This window comes from Temnothorax nylanderi, unplaced genomic scaffold (genome assembly GCF_030848795.1).
Source record: "Temnothorax nylanderi isolate EJ_2023f unplaced genomic scaffold, tnyl_v1.0 TNYL_tig0283_pilon, whole genome shotgun sequence".
Taxonomy (NCBI): domain Eukaryota; kingdom Metazoa; phylum Arthropoda; class Insecta; order Hymenoptera; family Formicidae; genus Temnothorax; species Temnothorax nylanderi.
The window spans coordinates 171,944-192,407 of NW_027249345.1; the positions used below are offsets into that span (position 1 = coordinate 171,944).

The window sequence follows — 20,464 nt, forward strand, 5'->3', positions numbered from 1 at the left end:
CACAAAGTGACACAGTGTTCGACACAATGCTTTCCTACAAAGACACACCTCGACACAAGTATACACAGCTAAAAAGGTGAGTTGAGAGATTTGTGTTCAATTCATGGTTGCCAATTATTTGACGAATATAGGGAAATTTCAAGTTATAAAGATTAAAACACTGTCTTTTTAGCGTTCTCCTCGTACTGTCAGTACAAATCTGATAGATAAGTAATCGGATCCGCGTGTGATTGATTGAATTTTCGACATACTGCAAACCATTATAAAAATAAAAATGTTTTCTTGCAAACATTGTGGAAGAGTAATTAATTCACTTGATAACGCCCCAAAACATTTGTGTTTTGTGGGAAAATGTATTTATTTAGAAGACAATAATGTATTATACGCAACTGAGGATGATAAAGGTAAGTAAATATTTTTAACTTCTGTTTTTAACAGTAAAACAAAGTATATTTTTGAAACATTTTGTTTTGCAGATTTACATCGTGTAGATGATTCTAATTCTTTTGCATCGAAGGAATACCCAACTGAAGAGAATGATGAAGGTAAGTAAATATTTTTAACCTTGGGTACTTTTTTTCTATTAGCAACACAAATTGACACAAGTCGACACAAGCATCATTCTGTCTTTTTTCAATATTCAGGAATAATAAAAGATAGAATGATACTTGTGTTAGCTTGTGTCAACTTGTGTCGCTAATAGGAAAGTACCTTTTGTTTATAATATTAAAAAAATTATATTTTGGTATACAGATTTGATTTATGTAGATGACTCTTCTGCAATTAATAATTCTATGATGAGGGAAGAATCATTGTCCACATCTAATTGTTCAACAACAAAACAACGTATAAAATATAATAAAATACATAATTAATCCATAATTAAAATATGAATAATGCAACAAGTTGTTATTATTACAGATGCTGTTTGGACTCGAAGTGCAATTTTGGCATTGCTGGCTCTCTACGAAGCAAAAATTAATATGCTAGATAATCCTAAAAAAAAGAGGAAAAATTTGGCAAGAAATTGCTAATAATTTACTAGAAAATTACGGTATTGAGGTATTTATTTTTTACAACTATTAAAATGATTCATCATTTAATTTTATTAAATTTCAAGTAAGAAATTACATCTTATTTGTATAATATTATATTTGAATTATTTTGTTTACAAATTAAATTAATTAATTTTTATTATAGATGACAAGCGATCAAGTAAGATGGAAAATGAACGCTTTACTAAAAATATATAAAGAAGTAATCGATAATTTTTCTAAATCTGGAAGAGGAAATATTGAATTTGAATGGTTTCAACCTGTTACGTCCTGTGGACTTTGCGATTTCATTCTTTCATAAAAACCTTTCGCAAGATGTTTTTCCTACAGAATTGTTTTTGGGATGACGAAATCCGAATAATATTTGTCGATCGGCGGGCAGGTTACTGATAATAATGAATCACCATTCTTTCCAACAGTAAAATCAAACAATGAGTATATTAATTGTGAAACCTGCGCCGCCGGTCAACGGCCGGTCAATAGCCGGTCAGGCCGTCAGTCCCGGGGAAAATTCGGGAAAAACACTTCATGCTGGACGAAAACAGATAAGAACGAGACGATAGAAATTCCGAAATCTAGCGTCTCAATCCACGAGAAATTGTGAAACCCGCGCCACCGAAAATTCGTGGAAAACACTTCACGCTAGACGAAACCAGATAAGGACGAGACAATAGAAATTTCGAGATCTAGGGTCTCGATCCGTGAGAAAAACATGTTTTTCAATCGATGACTAACTAGAGTCATCATCGTAAAACATGTCACCCACCAAAAGGTTGAGACATATTCCTTGATAACCCATCCCTGAAAATCATATATAAACCGCGACAGCGGAACACCGACCCATTCCGAAATTCTAAACAGTAGAGTCCGCGTCCAACGGGATTCATAATACAATCGCTTCTGGTCTCGACCCGCGCCGTCAACTTTATATTTATTATAACTAAATTCTGTGCGCGTTAAGTCTCAACACGAAATCACCATGCCGATGAAAACCACCACCGATCTGCAGAGCCACGAGATCTTGAAACTCCGTCAAGAAGAAAAAACGCTAAAGGCCAGCAAGTATTAAGTTCTTCAAATTTTCTCTCACCTCTACCCTTTTCCCCTACAAAAAGTCTATCGAATCTTCGGATTTTATTTCTCAAATTTCGTTTCAACTCTACCGCAGATTTGTAATATATATGTATATATATATTGTGACGTTGCAGTTTCGCTGCATCGTTGCAGCGCCCCGCCGCCGTCACAAGGCGCGGGTTTCGCGACCTTTTTCACGCCCGAGGACGGTTCAACGAATCGATGCGAGATCTCCAGGGGCATATTATAATTGCGTTACGATATTCTGATCCTTTTTTTTTTTTTGTATTATTGCGTGGCGCCTCACCGATCCGAGACCCGGAGTTTCCTGAGAGGACGCAGAGGAAGCGGAAGCGGAGTCGACGGAAAGGGACAAAGGCGAGAAATCGGACGACGAAAAGCGGATCGAAGCGATAACTCGCGGGCCGCTGAGAGCGACGGAGCGCAGGAAGACGCGCGCGGCGCGTGACACAGCGGCGGGCGGACCCGTAATGGCAGGGCCCCGGGACGCCGGGGCGAAATCAGCTCACCTGCCCTTCTCACACTACTGACCGGATCCCGGGATGGTTGGCCACCATTCCCGAACCGACAGGAAGGAACGCGGAGGCAAACACGTCCCGTCCGCTGCCGGGAAGAATTCCGGAAAAATTGCCGCGCGAGCGAAGGGCCGTTTAGCGCCCTGCGGAAAGCCGTAATTCACGGCCCTACGCAAGAATCCACCGCGAGCCTGCGAGCTCACCCCTCATTGGTCCGCGTTCGAACGTCGCGGAGCCGCGTACGCCCGGGGTGGGGCGCGCTATCGATTCCGCCATCGAGCGAAATTTCGGGAGCATTCTTGGATCGTCCTCGATAACCGACGCACGTCGAAAGTTAAGTCGCGGTACTCTCTTCGCACTTGAGTCGCATTCGGAGTCTAATACGACCCCCGGCAGCTACCTTCTCGACCCTTGGGACGACGGCGAGGATCCTCGGGAGAGAATCAGCCTACGGTGAGGTTGCCTCGGTAACGTTCTATGTAAAGCCACGACACCGCTCCCCGGGTCGCGCTCTCGCTCGGGAATATTCGCGATAATTAGCGTATTCGCCGACAAGGCGTATGTATAGCGATCGATAGCGAGAGCGAGGGGCACCGGAATGGTCTCGTGGCCGTGGGATCGCGATCGAAATCTACGAACTCCTGGAGATCGCGGTAGGCGCGTCAATGACAACGTTCGATATCGCAAGTACGCCATTTCTCGCGCCCTTCGCGTTCACGACCGCGTGTCTCGTTGTGCGTAGTATTTCGCCCGGTCGAATCTTGGATTCCGCACGCGATATTAATTGCATCAGACGGTTATTCGCGTTGGGTTGATTGCGTACTTGCGATTCGCGTCCGGACACTTAGATTATCCTCGCGATATCGGCCGCGTTGAGATATTATTTGCGTTAGGATGTTGTTTGCCTTAAGATCCCAGTCGCGTTGACCTAATATGGCGTCTCGTTATTACTCGCGATAATTCCGTAATCTTTCTCGTGTTAATTCGAGTATTTCGCGTTATGCCGAGTGTCTCGGCGCCTCATTTTTCGCGTTGGACGATCGCTTGCGTTCGATCAGACTCACTTGCGTTACCCTCAGTTTCCTGCGTTAGGATAAATCGGTAATTTCGCGTTAGTTATAGTATTGCTTGCGGTAATTCCGCATATTTCCTCGCGTTAGAATCGTGTTTCGCGTTACGTCGAGCGCCTCGGCACCTTATTCTTCGCGTTAGGATATTCTCGGCGATATCACACCTTGCGTTCGTTCCCTCTTGCGTTGGGACGTTACTCGCGTCACGTTCGTTCTCTGCGTTAGGTTAAGATTATTCCCTGCGTTAGTTTAAGATTATTCCCTGCGTTAGATTAAGATTATTACTTGCGTTAGATTAAGATTGTTTGGTGACAGAATCCCTGCACGGGTTTGGACCTTGCGTTCACGCGCTCCGAGCGTGGCGCACTATCATTTCGCGGCATTTCACGCTATTGTTTCGCGTTCATCCCAGTTATGTCGTATTCGGTCGTAACGTGCGCCGATGCTCTACATTATTCGTCATTTTAATACTCTTATTATTACCTGCGTAGTCTATATGACTCTGACGATCTTGTGAGTTTGAGTTTCTCCTGATATTATTTTGCTGAATAACGACGCCTTCCGCTCGTTTACAAAATTTTCTTCATTCTCCGTGTTTTCTGGCGTCTGCGTTACTATCGTTTTGTTATTTGAAAATGGACGCCCGCATTATCAACCGCGCCAGCATTTTTCTTATTAGTGAACGCCATTATGGCCCTTGTTCTATTACATAATAAATGTTGCTCTTTATTTGTTACTGACTGAGTTAATAATTCACACGTCACCCCGCCAAGTACCGCGCTGCCCTCCATCAACCCCGCCCTGCTATTAGGTCGAGCTAGCCATTCCCTCGCACACCGACTTATTTCGTTTTGCGTCTCGTTTTTGGTTTTTCGCGATTTCGTGGACGCGAATTTACGCGTCTGGCGCCCAACATTAAAATCGTTTCGTGGAGTGTCGGAGGTGCGAGAGAATCACCGGAGAGGCCTACCATCCCGCTCTCCTTTCCCCTTTTGATCCGGCACACGCCCCGGACCGCTTCGGGAGTGAAAAAAGTTGTGACAATATATATATAATTAAATAATTATGTACATTTAACCACGACATATTTGCTTATTTTATTTTTATTGCGGTCCGACATACAGCCCACATTTAATTTACTATAAATGTTTTCAATTCCCTGTTTAATTTGCATGATCCTCGATATGTATATACATTACACCATTTAATTTCTCTTTTCCTTCTTTTACATATAAATTTATTATTAATAATGATTCTGTAATAATCCGAGCAGGCTGTCAAGTTAATTTAGATTTATAAGAAATATGTGTTTGTTCCGCCAATAATAAATAACAAAAGGTGCGTATATTTAATCGACTATAATTGGCCAAAATTTTCAAAATTACACGACGTTTCGACCCAAGCTTCGGGTCCTTCTCAAGTAATCTAACAACAAACAATTATGAAAATCGCAGCGTCAATACAACGGGTAAAAATATGTACGGAATTTAAATCGTGAGTAACACTTAAAAATACCTGATGAGGAAAAAATGCCATTATCAAACATTCTCTCCCAAGGCGGCTGACATTGTAATGGAGGATTTGGAGACCCATTGCCTTGGTGCTCTTGACTTTGACCTTCCTTTTTATTGTAGGTATGTAGACGATAGTTTTGCTATAATTCCGATGTCAAGACTAAATGACATACTTGATGTGTTCAATAGTTACCACCCGCGATTAAAATTCACATATGAACTAGAAAACAACGATGGCCTCCCGTTTCTCGACACGATGGTCATCCGCGATGGAAATAGATTGACCTCGAATTGGTATAGAAAACCAACGTTCTCCGGCCGTTACACGAATTATTTCTCTAGCCATCCATTGAAATATAAAGTGAATACAATTACGAGCTTAGTCGATCATGCTGTTCTATTGTCTGATGCTCGCTACCATGATTCAAACATCAATTTAGTCAAAAAAATTTTGGTGAATAACTCCTTCCCAATGGATCTCATTAATAAGCACATCAACAATAGAATTAAGCAGCTGCGACACAAACCAGATATTGCTAGCTCGCCGGTTCAATTTGATCCTCGACGTTGCGTGGTACTACCATATGTTAAAGATCTTGGCGGGACTATAAGTCGCACACTCAATAATGTTGGTATTACTACAGTTTATACTGTCCCCAAAAAATTAGATACTATCATAAAAAAGGGCAAGGATCGTCTCGATAAAAACCAGTCTACTGAGGTAGTTTATAGAATCAACTGTAACGATTGTTGTGCTTCCTATATTGGTCAAACGAAGCGATACTTGAAAACGCGCGTCACGGAACATTTCAATGATATTAAAAAGATTGATCATCAGCATTCCGTGGTCAGCAAGCACCGCGTTTCTCTCGGCCACGAATTTAAATGGTCTGAAGTTGAGATACTTCATAAAGAAAAAAATACTAAAAAAAGAGAAATCGCTGAAATGTTTCTAATCAAGAAATATTCTGATACCATTAATTTACAGAAAGATACGGACAACTTAAACCCTATTTATGACAACGTCATCTCTTGTTTATAATTTGTATCGTGGTTACCCGCTCTGTCACCTTTCGATCTGTTCTCAACTACATGACGCGATATGTTCAGTTCGTTTCCGACGTCCATCGCATAAACATGTAATTGCTGTGCCGTTCTGACGATACTTCGTTAACTCAGCGAGCATGATACGAACCGGTGCCTTTGGAAAACTTTCTCTGTGTAACTAAGTTTTTTCTTTGTTCGTGTTCCTTTTTACTTTTTTGACAACTTACTGACGAATATATTTTTTAGCACTCTGTGACTTTTCTATCAAAATTTCACGAACAGTTGACTGAGAATTGTTTGATAATGGCATTTTTTCCTCATCAGGTATTTTTAAGTGTTACTCACGATTTAAATTCCGTACATATTTTTACCCGTTGTATTGACGCTGCGATTTTTATAATTGTTTGTTGTTAGATTACTTGAGAAGGACCCGAAGCTTGGGTCGAAACGTCGTGTAATTTTGAAAATTTTGGCCAATTATAGTCGATTAAATATACGCACCTTTTGCTAATTTAGATTCTTTTCCCTCTAAATCCTGTTCGATGACTTCCGCACCTTTGTAACACCCGCGCCCTTCCCACACACACACATACACCTCACACTCGTATATATGTGTATATAATGAGTAGGGAGATAGTGAGACTTCTAGGCCGTGGTGCTCGAGGGGGGAGCGGGGCGGGGGGGAACTCTAGCGCCGCGGTCCGGCCGAGGGGTCTGCGGGGGGGGGACCTGCGTTCCCAGCATAGGGTTCGCGGGGGGGGGGAGGGCTTCGAGATCGCGGAGGTACCTAGGGAAGGGGGGGGAGAGGGGGGATCAGGCGAGCGCGTCGGGGCATGTTCGATAAACAAATGCCGCCTCGCGTCGATGTTCGGCCGATAGTATTTATAAACAGATGTCATTTCACACCTCAGATGCGAGCGAGCGCCTATGGCAGGCGGCTATAATTTATGACCTGCGACTAGCGTGACGCCGCGGTCCTTTTCACCTTTCTTCGTAGGAAGAGCCGCTTATCGGAGTTTCGCGGCGCCATTCGGTTATGGCGTCGCGCGTTACAAAGGCGAGCGCTGATGACAGGCAGCTAGATTTTATAAACACTAGACGGCATAAGCGCAGCAACGCGACTCAATTTCTATGGCTATCGACGAACGTTGATGACAGAATTTATAAACGAATATCATCTCGCACTGCAGATGGTCGAGCATCGATGGTCGACGTAGGTACTCGATCAAAAATTTTAGGCGACTTAACCGTCGCGGGATGTTAAAAAAACTCCGAGATATAGTAAGTAATAAAAAGAGAAACAAAGAAACGCCGAAAAAGGAAGTTGGCCTGGGAGTCTCTCTCGGAGACCCCCGTTGTGCATGTCTAGGGTTAACCGTCGCGATGTCCTCTTTACACATGTTTTTGAACAATTTATTGAGGTTTTGGCGAACATGATGGGTCACTGGGTCACTAGGTCATGTTTTTTTGCAGCACCGATCGGTTATAACGTCGCGCGTTACAAAAGCAGATAGAATTTATGTAAAGTACCTTTTGTATAGAAAATAGAAATATTATAGGAAATATCGTATTACAGTCGATGTCTGGAAGACATAATTTAGAAACATAACATCTGACACATTATATGCATCCCTACTCTATATTTTAACTACTAGGACCGTCTTCATCATAGACTCAAGGTGTAGTCGAACAGTGAAAGTGACAGTGCAAACATGAAATTAAAAATTACGTTTCCGTGTGTCAGGGTAAGTATTTTGTGCTGTGCATTAATAAAATTTATGCATTAATTTGTACAATGTTTTGTTTTTATTTTTAGTGCATAAAAGTTGATCAGGTGAAGGTTGCAGAGGTGCCTGAATCAAGGGTACCAATGCAAATCGATTTTGAATTTTTGCCATACGAGCGGGTACCTCCGAGAATGAGGTACCTCTTTAACGAGGAATCGTTTGAGGTGCCCGTATATATAACTGTGAGTACATTTAAGTTATATGATTTGTATGTAATTTATTTAAAAAATTTATTAATTAATCTGTTTCAGTCTGATGTCGTGCGCGAGGGGGACTTTCCTCTTCCAGAGGCATGCTACATGCACTTCATTCCGGAGGTATGTAATTTGTGTGTGTGTGTGTGTGTGTGTGTGTGTGTGATGCGCGCGTTTCTTTAATAATATATCTTGTTTAATTTTTACAGCATGATGTGAACGAGAGGAGCCTCGAAGACAGGACGCTTGACGAATATATAAATTTCGTCAAATTTGCGGCTGACACGGAGAACCCAGCCGAAATGCATGTGCGTTTCGGCATGTCGACGGTGAGTTTTTTTAAAATAATATTTTATTTTAAAAATATAATTATATAATAAGTAATTCATAAATAATATATTTTTATAGATTACCAGATATTCTGATGATAGACCCGCCACGTTCTCGCCAAGGGTATGTGTGTGTGTGTGTGTGTGTGTGTGTGTGCGCGTGTAATTAAAAAATTATTTTTTATAAATTTTCAGTGGGTGATAGACGTCCCGGGCACGGGACGATTATACATCCAGTCGATACATCATTAACAGATAAAATTAATCGGGGAGACATCCCTGGTCTTTTGCCCGCCGGAGGTACATTCAGTATTAATATCATATATATACAAATATAATTTTTAAAGTATATGCAATTTTTAATAATTTATTTTTTTCAGAACATCACTACAACCGATATACAAATAAAAGGGTACATCAACAAAATTTCGCAGTGGTGGGCACAGCAAAAGAAGCGGTGGCGGCGAGAAGACGTCGACCACTTGTGGAACGACACGCCGGAGGATCGAGAAATGGAAGCCGTGTACCATTTCGAAGATGTGTTTTATCTAAGATGTCTCTTCGGGCTCCAGCCCTATGAGGAGTTTTATGAGGAAGGGCCCGAAGATTGGAATTAAATTTTTATAAAACTTTTTATAATACTTTAAAAAATTATTTTTATAAAAATAAATATAAAAAAATACATTAAAAGTGTCAATTTTCATATCCTATCCTATCTCCTTGCACTGTCTCCCACTCGCGTCTCTTCGTTCGCGTTCTCTCTCGTTCACATTTCTTTTCTTTATAATAAATAATTGGGAGAATTGAAAGATAATAAACTTTTTATCATATAAACGTTAATTTATTTCTCATGTGTTGCATCGTATACAATATTGTCTAAAGCATAAGCTAATAATTCGCAATCAATAATCGAATTTTTATCAAAAACATCGCGCAAGGTTCTTGCTGCATCACATTTATCGGTTATACAATTTCTTCGTAAAATGATTACAAATTGTTTAAATTTTTCACTTACGCCATGAACATTTTGGCATAGTTGAAAATACACATTCTCGACGCAATGTTCTAGTTCGAACAAGAAGAATACGGTCGATGATTTCATATACATGGAATTATTATGCAACGTAAGTTTTACAACATTCGCATCGCGTATTTTTACGAGTTCTATACGCAGATCTCGAATCAACATTGATGAAGGTGCGGTTGACTGCAGGAGTCGTTCGATATCCGCACGTCTTTCAATTAGCGCTGTCCACGTCGTATGAGCCAACACCATCTGATTTCCTCGGTTATCACCGAGAAGTAGTTCCACAGAGGACACAGGTCCCACGCTGATTCCAATATCCAAATATTTATAAGCCGTTGATGTCAATGCGTATCGTCTGCCTAGTTTAGTATACGAACCGCGCGACGCTCCAACGAGATGCTGTAGAAAAAAATAATGAGATTACTTTCAAAATAATACAATTCGCAAAAAAATATAAAAATATATAGCTCTATAAATTAAACAAAACTTACTTGTTTTCACACGTTGGAGTTTCAACATCGGGAATCGGTACGTAATAATTCATACGTCTACTGCCGCCGTTGCTTCCTTCAACGGAATACATTCTTTCTCTCGGTTATGAGAAGCAGACCGTTCGCACAAGCAGCCGATACGAGACTAATCGTATAAAATTAATCGAGTATACGCGGCAATTTCCAAAAAACTATGATGAAGGAGGGGGAAATTAATGTTTCTGTAACGCGCAATCAGAGCTCTGAAATTTAGGAGAGGGGACTAAGGTAGGATTTTTTCTGTATTAAGACGTATACCCCCTCTCCGAATGACATCAACCGTGAAACATGTTCAGACATGTTCGTCTAAACCTGATACCCCCCCTCGAAGCTCTCGAGTTAGAATTCGTCACGTATACCTACTTATTATTTAATTTTTTTACACTATCGACTAATGGGAAAGGGAAAAGGAAATTAAACATTGTAAAATTTATATTTTTTTATTTAAAAAAAATTACATCTCTCTCTGGCGTCGCGACCACCAGTTAAATATTTTTAATACATTTTGCAATGCGCAATTCTTAACATGTTTTCCACATCGCACAGTATTGGTAACATCTAGATTATTTAAAGATTCGATATCTTCGTAATCCGCATCCAAAGTCTCGATGGTTAAGTTTTTTCTCACTTTATTCTCAAGCAGATCCACCAGCCATTCTCGTTTCTGGCATCCCTTGACGTACATGAGAGTCGGCATCTCGTCGTCATCGTCGTCGTCCTCGTGCTCACCGAGCACGGCCGATGTAATTAAACGTTTCACCATGCTGTACGGCACGTTTCCGTCTTCCCATCGTAATCCATGGTGATTGTGAATCAACCAGGAAGCACATGACTTGTCGAATTTTGTAAGGAGACTCCATGGCATGGGGCATGTAAAGATGTGATGCGCCAGAACAGCCCCGTTTCTCAGCACCGCTACCTCCTTTACGACAAATTTCATCCCGACGATGAATCCTTGCAGATCGACGAACGTTGGCGCGATCATGATGCAACGAAGGAACGATCCGTACTGTATCACATCGCGATACATCTGTCTCTCTTATATCGAAATTTTTATCGACATTACAATTTACGTGAGTTTGCGCACTACGTTTGACAACGGACAGTATTCGATTACGCGGTCATGCAAGATGAGACAATAAGCGGTAGTATTTGCAGGCACGTTCTCTTTACAGTCAAATTCTATTCGCACATCCACGGTGGCGCTCTTGACGGACTCGTTTTGTCGGGAGCAATCGATGATGACGAAAGGTCCAAGCGTCAGGAATGTAGTCAAATTGAGAAACGTATCGTAGCGATCGTATCCGTAATAAGCTTTACGAAAACGCGCGTACATATCATAAAGAAGGGCGTATCGATTTTTTTCAAAATCTAGATTTAAGTCATCGTATGGATAAGATTCAGAGTTTAGATAAAGCTTGATATTGGTCAAGTTACAGTGATTGAAATAGCCAACATTTTGAGCCATGTTATTTTTGCGACCGGTCTGCAGCGCAAAGATAACGTATCGCGGTTTCTTTAACTGAGTCGCAGTCTTGACGGCCCACGAATGCTTGGTCGTGCTCTGCAGCAGGGGGTACTCGTACAGATCCCACGAACGAAAACTGACACTAAGACATCGTCCGCTTCCCAAGGCCCGTAACATGGACAGTTTATTAACCTCGTTTAACGTAACGTGAGGCATTCGCCATTGTACTTTGAACAATTCGATTTCCGGCTCAGTCGTCGGATTTCCTATAATGCAATTGTTATCGTTACGCGCTCGTATCAAAATTAATTCGTGACGAGCGTTAACAATCACGCGTTTGTAATCCTCGCAAAAGCCTAACAATGTGTAGAGCGGAACGCAAAAATTAAAATATCCTTCCGAGCGGGTAGGTGAAATGTCCCATCCAGCATTCCGCAACATCTCCGCCTTGTCATACGTTATCGATACATAGTTCTTGAGAGTACTGGTTATTCCAGCGTTTCTGCTGCGATCAATCTCCACGCCGTTGAGCTCGTATCGAATTTCATCGAACATGAACGCCACGCAATTAGTTACAAACGCTGTCATAGACTCGTTACTCCTTTTCTTTACCACCAATCTTCCTTCGACGTAGAGAAAGCTTTCGCACGGCAACGTGTATAAATCTTGTTGTTGTATGGGTATTCTTATCTCGTCGCTGTGTCCAAACGTCGTATTGGCGTACGGACTGTACGTGTGTGTTTCAATCTTGACGACACTGTCGTCAAAGATCGGTTCACCTCCAATGTTAAGGATATCGACCATGCTTCCTCAGATATTTCGCACCGCGAATCCCAAAGATCGTAGAAATTCAACGTTCGATGCGGTGAGCTTCTTTCTCGTCTCTTTTTTAGCTCCACCGAATGTTGATCGGGTGATATCGTCGACCGCTGCCGTAAAGATATTCTTATCTCTCGCGTGCTCCGAGTCGTTCAGTATGAGCATCTCATATGTCGTCCGTACACTCGCGCGCGTTATCGCTGTCGCAGTCGTACGTGCAATCTGACGGTGATCTCTTCTCCTCGAAAATCAATCAATCGATCGTCCTGATCCACAAAGCGATTCGTTAGGTCCGTAATGCTCCGTACGGTGATTGGCAGGTAAATGATCTGTGCCGGCGTTTCCGATATCTTATATCCTGGTGGCACGCTCGGTGAAAACTCGTGTATCGTGTGCACGTACTTGTCGTTGCTGTACGCGCCCGCGGTCACGTTACACTCTACGCGAATGATGTTTACGCTAATGATATTTATCGGTACGTCCGATTCGTACCATTGTCGCGGCTCCAGCACGCGATTCGTTGAAAATCCCAGCAGCGATCCAATGTTGTTCGGTTTGTTAAAGTTTACTCTGAAAGCGCACTTGATCTCACTCTTCATCGTATTGTTGTTGGCACGAATAATCAACGGATAGTCTTCATCTTCGCCGACGTGTTTCTTTCTCGCGACATTATTGGATTGATCCCGTAAAATGACGCGTCTTAGATACGTGTTTATATCACGCAATTCGTACGATCCTTCGGGAATGGTAATTTCCTTGTCGTCAAAGTAGAATTTATTGTTCGAAGAATTCACGTTCGGTATCGTGTAATAGGTTTCAAAATTTGTCAGGCCGAGCTCGTAATCACCATCGCTCAAGTCCACGGCGGGAAAGTAGCTTACCGCGAGGACGCTACTCTTGCCGGTGAGCGTGAATGTCAGCGACATGTTTGAATGAATACTGAGTTCAAACAGCGCGACGGTCGTCTTTAAATTGATCGTCAACTGTCTGTAGAAAGCGTAGACACAGTTGTCCGCAATTGCTCTGATCGTATCGTTGAAAAGGCATGTGATTGTACTCTATCTTCGTCATGTTGTTCTTTAGATACAGCACCAATTCCCTCGGCGGTCGAAGATTGCCAAAACTGTCGAAATATATGGCTCGATCTCCCCTCTTCGCGTACGCCACCCAGTGAGTACCCGGTCCCTCGGCGTTATCCAAATTCACGATACCACTCTCGTTTCGACGCACTCCCTCTGTTGGTAAGGCAGTACGCATGAAAATACCTCTAAAATATGGAATGCGCATACGTTTTGCCAGTTTTTGTAGTTGTACGTTGGTTGTTACGCCCTTGGGAATTTTCAGTATCTCCGCGACTTTTTTTTTCTTCTTCGATGCCACTCCTTGCCCGCGTTTGTACGGAGCGAGATAAAGTCCATGACCTTTCATGGCGCGATTGTGACGTTTCAATTCTTCCAGCTGACGCTGCGCGGCTTTGTTATCGTTCACGGCCTTTACGACTCCCGCCGCTCCGCCGACCAACGAGCCAAGAACTCCCAACAACGGTAGAATCGGCAATACGCCGCCTCGTTTCGCCGCCGGAAGTATTCGCCTGTTCGATAATCTCTTCTTCTTCTTCGTCTTCTTTGTTTTCAAGCCCATTCCGAGCTTCGTCTTAGCCTTCATGGCCACCCAGACGGCTGTAGCGGCAGCTCTCTCTCCGAGAGTCGAATCTTTCGCGGTAATGCGTTTTCGCGCTTCCGCAGCGAGTATCTCGTCCGCCGCGTGTCTCTCGGCGAGATCGTTGCTACGCGAATAAGCTATGTCGTGCTCGCGACACGCCGCGTCTAATGGATTGATACCTTGATCGCCTCTCGCCAATCGTTCTTCTAAATGAGTGCCCGGGCCACAAAATTGATAGCCTGGAATATGCAATTCGATCGGAAGTGCGTTTATCGCGCGATTTAACAGGCCTCTACCAATTTTTTTCGTTGACATTCGCCGCAATCCTTTATCATTGGCGCGGGACCGTCAATGTGCGTTCGCTGCCACGGTTGATTGTAATGTTCGTAACAGCGACGATAGGTCTGAACCTCTAAATCCGCCTTTATATGTTCCGGAAGCTTGTCCCACACGCAGTGGACGTGATCACCGCACGTTTGCAACAGAACGGCTTTCGGCACAAATTGCAGCTGTTCGGCGCTCAAGCCGCGAATATCGGAAGGTCTCGACAGTAGGACGAACATCTTTGCTACTGAGCGATTCGCGGTTCCGCTCGCCTATAAATAGGCGTTCGAGTCAGCCAGAGAGTCGGCAGTGTGGAAAAAATGAGATTCGTGCGACAACCGTTGGCGATTCGCGTGACCAATTGCGACGACAAATTACGGTCGATGGGGAGCAACGCGGAGAAACGCAAGCACGGTACGATGTTACCGACTACTATACGCGCGATCATTTGCGGCCCCTCGAATTGCGGTAAAACCAACGTTTTGATAAGCATGGTTGATAAGTTGGAAAGTCCGCACGGCGTACGTTTCGAAAACGTGTACGTATACTCGAAATCGTTGCAACAGCCGAAATATCGATATTTGGAGAATTTGTTGACATCGATCGATGAAATCGGCTACTTTACGTTCTCCAATAACAGTGACGTCATTCCACCGAGCGACGCGCGTCCAAACTCAATCTTCGTCTTCGATGACGTGGCGTGCGATAAGCAAGACTCGGTGAGAGAGTATTTTTCAATGGGCAGGCACTCGAGCGTTGACTCCTTCTATCTCTGTCAGACGTACGCGAGAATACCTAAACATCTGATACGCGACAACGCGAACCTGCTGATCCTGTTCAAACAGGATGGTACCAATTTGAAACACGTGTACAACGATCACGTAAATACCGACATGCCGTACGACGAATTTTGCTCGTTGTGCCACGATTGTTGGCAACAAAAGTACGGATTCGTAGTGATAGACAAGGACAGCGCGCTTTCGAACGGCCGATACAGAAAAGGATTTAACGTGTTCGCGATACCACAAAAGCGATCAGTCGTTGCCGATACCTCGTCGGAGGTGAAACGTTAGCGTTATAGAGACATCGACACTCTGCTTTGTTTTCCCCGCGATGGCCGCGATCAACGGGGGCGAGAATATTCGCGAACGCGAGTAGATCGTGAAAGAGATTGCGAAAACGAGTGATTCGATTCGCAAGAAACTTCGCGCTTTGAAGACCGGTAAGATCGAGAAGGACATTGAGTTGGACACGCACTTTAAGCCCCTCATCGGACCGCTGCAAAAGATCGTCGACAACTCGATCGCGGTGAAGGAGGAGCCGGAAAGCGTCGCTGACGCGGGGATGGAAACGTTACCCGATCAACAGCGCGAAGAGGAGGATGCAATGTCGAGAAAGAGGAGACGAGATAGCTCCTGGTCGAATCGCTTCGGATCGACGCCGCTTAATTTTCTTAAATCGAAACGATCGAAAGTTGCTCCACTAAATGTACCTGCACTGATAACCTCTACACCGTCCGCGGCGACGCGAACTGTACAACGTACAAGTTCCGAATCACTCGCGAGCGGCGATGATGATGATGATGATGATGATGATGATGATGATGATGATGATGATGATGATGATGATGATGATGATGATGATGATGATGATGATGATGATGATGATGATGATGATTTCGAAAGCGTAAACACAAGTAATCTTGAGACGTCCATTCGAAAGCAGTTGCAGACAGCGGAGGGTCGAGAAATATTTGAAGAATCAAAGCGAGATCACTTGGGTCCGTTGGGCCAAAAGTACATCGGAACTGCTTTGAGCGACAATCAAAAGGTTATAGACTACGTGTACGGCGTTCGTTTCGACAACGATGGAATGATGCTCGGCAATAAACGTTTTGACGTGGACAAGGCGGATAACATAATTATCGGCGACGTACGATATATCGGCACACCTGGTCTTTACGAGTTGATCTTCAAGAGTCAACCCAATGACGACATCTACACGGAGGACGATAAGCAAACGTACAAGAGCATCCTGTTGGAGACGAGTGCTCATAAACGCAAACACAATGCGCATGCTCCATTACTGGGCAACAGGGGATACAAGTATAGATATGTAATCGCACCGTTGATATCTATCGAATCCAGAAAGAAAAAATCTGGAAAGGGATTATCCATGCCTCGCGCGATGACGCTAACCGACAATAAGATCGACTACGTGCACTGGGACGACCCCAACGAGCTGGTGGATCGTCTCCGATTGCTCGACGCTTTGCGCCACGCTGGCAACAATGCTCACGACAACGAGATCATGTCGATCATCGAGGAACTTCGCGAAGCCGGACTTATTATAAATTAAACCATGCGTCGGTGAACCATTCAATCAGCATTGAAATGCCGATCAACAAGTTTGGCATATCGCTCGGAAGAGACGGGGCGGAACCATACCATCGATGGAGCGGATTAATGAGAAATTTCGTGCGCGATAACGCTCTGTGTCGCACCGTTACGGACTTTGACGCAAGGTTGCGGAAGATTCGCCGCGTGGCGCAACCGGAGGCTGACGATGACGTGGTTAATAAACTATACGTTGATCAATTCTTTAAAATGTTGAGCAATCAACGAAAAAAATCAGACGAGAAGCTGACTACGTTCGAGAAGGATCTGCAAGCGTTACGGACTACGATAAACGAGCTTCGCCATTCGACTATCGTTGAATCAGACGCGACAACGAACAACAATGGACAAACGGTTCAGCAGAAACGACTATCGAAAGGCGGCGAGTGAAGAGAGGCAACGGTTAATTGACGACGGCGACGAACGAAAACGAACGATTCGAGAACGATTGTCGGACGGCTGTCTTACGGTTCAAGAACGGTTATCGGACGGTTGTCGAACGGTTCAAAAACAGCTTAAAAACGATTACGAGCGGTTTAGAAACATCTGCGAACTACGCGGAGACAGGAAAGGCTACAAACGGCTAAAGAACGACGACGACGACGACGACGAATGGAAATAAACGGTTAGCAAACGGAAATAAACGGCTCAGGAACGGCTAACGAGCAGTTATAAACGGCAACAAAAACATGACATCGCTAAAATCCGACGGACGTAAAAATATCGAGAAGCAACGACTCGTTGAGGAACTGCACGCTCCGGCGAGAAGAAATTTTCCCCGAAGACACGTCATAGTGCGAGGGTACGATGACCTGTGGCAGGCTGACATCGTCGAGATGCGTCCGTACTCACGTTTCAACGGAGGCTACCACTACATACTTACCGTCATCGATGTATTGAGCAAGCACGTGTGGGCCGTGCCACTCAAGGGTAAAGGCGGAAGCGAAACAGCTAACGCTGTCGCTGAGATCATTCGACGCAGCGGGAGGTGCCCTAGTAACCTACAAACCGATATGGGGAAGGAATTTTACAACACCGACGTGCAACGTCTCGTGAGGAAACACGGTATCAATCATTATTCCACATATTCGGTATTGAAGGCGTCGGTCGTCGAGCGATTCAATCGCACGCTCAAGAACGACATGTGAAAGATGTTTACGCTCAATGGAAGTTACAAATGGGTCGGCGCCTTGCCGCGACTCGTATCGGGTTACAACGCGCGCAAGCATCGAACCATCGGCATGCGACCCGTCGACGTTACCCCCGCGATCGCTGAAAAACTCTTGGCTACCGTATACAGCGCGATAAAAATCGCAGGTCTGGCAAAGTTCAAAGCGGGCGACTCGGTACGCGTTAGCAAATACAAGACGATTTTCGAAAAGGGTTACACGCCGAATTGGACCACCGAGGTGTTTAAGATCGTTAAAGTGCAGCATACCAATCCCGTAACCTATCTACTCGAGGACTATCGTGGAAAATCCGTCGCTGGAGGGTTCTACGAACACGAGTTGCATCGCGCGACTTATCCGGACGTGTATCTCGTGGAGAAAGTACTGCGCAGGAGGGACGACGAGGTTTACATTAAATGGCTAGGATTCGATGGATCGCACAACTCATGGATACATAAAGAAAATGTTATTTAATACGTGCAAACTTTTTTTATTTTTTAACATAAAAAATATGCAATATGTAATACATATGTAAAGTGTTTGATATATGAAATACAAATAAAGTATGTGAAATACACACATGTGCAATATATTTATTAATATTCTTTCCAATACTGTAATATAATACTCACAATACGTTACGTTATACTACATACATTCATACATTCATACGTTATACTATTACATACGTTATACGACATACATACGTTATACATTCATACATTCATACGTTATACGACATACGTTATACTATTACATACGTTATACTACATACATATGTACGACATACATATACTACTACATACGTTATACTATTACATACGTTATACGACATACATACGTTATACTATTACATACATATACTACTACATACGTTATACTATTACATACGTTATACTATTACATACGTTATACTATTACATACGTTATACTATTACATACGTTATACTATTACATACGTTATACTATTACATACGTTATACTATTACATACGTTATACTATTACATTTTATACATACAATACACTACGTTTTCGGAGGGGGTATTTGATAATGTCTCCACGGTAACGTATCGGTCGAATCGGGTATAATGTATCGCTTATCGTCATACGGACTCAGAGCGATTTTCGTTTCGTTCACGGTGTACACCTCGTGCTTTTCCGATCTTATGCAAGCCTGCTGTCGCGTCATTTCAATTTCGTCTCGCAGACACCGCGTGTAATCGTCGAACGTTATCGACCTGGCTACGACATTACTCTTAACACCTTTAGCCTTTTTCGTATCTTTCTTACCGTCTTGTTTTCGTCTTTCATCAAGCCCGGCACCTTCTTGTTCTCGAGCGGTATACCGTACGCGTTGTCGATCGCGTAATCGCTCGTGTCGAATTTAGCGATATCGCGTTTCATGTTCTTGTACACATCCTCGCACTTTACGTGATATATCAGACTGTCCGTATCGGTGTACATAATTCTACACATGTCCTCATACAGGGGAGACATGTACTCGTGATGAAATTCGTACAAACACGTCTTGGATATATCGAGAATGCACATGCCGACGTAAATAGGTTTGTCAAATTTAACCTCGAGTTTTCGCAGTTCGACGGCTATCAGATTTTCCGAAAAAACGGTCCTACTGTGAAAATTTGGTTTCGAGATCAGTGCCTCCGCGCCGTATCTACCGCTCCACTTTGTTAATAATTTTACATTAACGTGATTTCGAACATTCTCCATAGTTTTACCGAAAACCGCGTTGTTCATCAATTTATATAAATTTTTCTCGAAATCGTTTTTGGCCAGTGTTCTAAATTTTGTATTAAGTTCGATGTATTCGCGGAGCCATGGAGATTGAGAGAATTGTAATACGCGATGAATTTTTGTGACGCGAAGGCCGTGGCGCGTGCACTGCTGTAGGTTGCTGTAGTGTATTACATAACGCTTTTTATCGTATAATGTTGCGAGAAGTTTTTCCTGTCGTTTTCCGGGCGGTTTATCACGCGTTGGACAGAACGGTAGGTCGGCGTGCGCGTCGTGTTTATTCTGCGGATACTCTATGTCGACTTCGAGAATGTAACCCGTGGGCGAATCCAACGCGACATCCATAACATTAAAATCGGTTACGTTTTCGACCCATTGAAAATCTGCATAGGGCAATGGTCGACACATCGCCCAGCCGTACAAGTCGTTTACATCGAAATACATCAGGTATGACGTTGGTTTCGACGAATCATAAGATTGCATGTACCTGTTATTGGCTTGTGCGTATCTGTTTGAACATTGACTCAAACCGCCGCGTATACCACGTTCGATGAACATGACCATATCAATGTCCGTGAGCAGTTCGAAATTGATACGCGTATGTTTCAACATAGCGTCCCACGTAAAACCTGGTAGAGTGTAATAATACGCCGGATCGAGTCCATAACTCGCGACGCAGCTATCGCGAAAATTTTCAAACACGTCGG

At 43.4% G+C, this 20,464-nt stretch overlaps 2 protein-coding genes across 2 annotated transcripts; one reads left to right on the forward strand and one right to left on the reverse strand.

Moving 5' to 3' along the window:
• Window positions 1-12,745: 12,745 nt before the first annotated feature.
• On the reverse strand, window positions 12,746-14,459 carry LOC139780535 (uncharacterized). The gene has a single exon (XM_071719187.1). The coding sequence runs from the start codon at window positions 14,425-14,427 to the stop codon at window positions 13,396-13,398; it is 1,032 nt and encodes a 343-aa protein (XP_071575288.1). The 5' UTR covers window positions 14,428-14,459; the 3' UTR covers window positions 12,746-13,395.
• A 744-nt stretch (window positions 14,460-15,203) lies between these two features.
• LOC139780536 (uncharacterized) lies at window positions 15,204-16,794 on the forward strand. Its single transcript, XM_071719188.1, has one exon. The coding sequence runs from the start codon at window positions 15,781-15,783 to the stop codon at window positions 16,792-16,794; it is 1,014 nt and encodes a 337-aa protein (XP_071575289.1). The 5' UTR covers window positions 15,204-15,780.
• The last annotated feature ends 3,670 nt before the right edge of the window (window positions 16,795-20,464 follow it).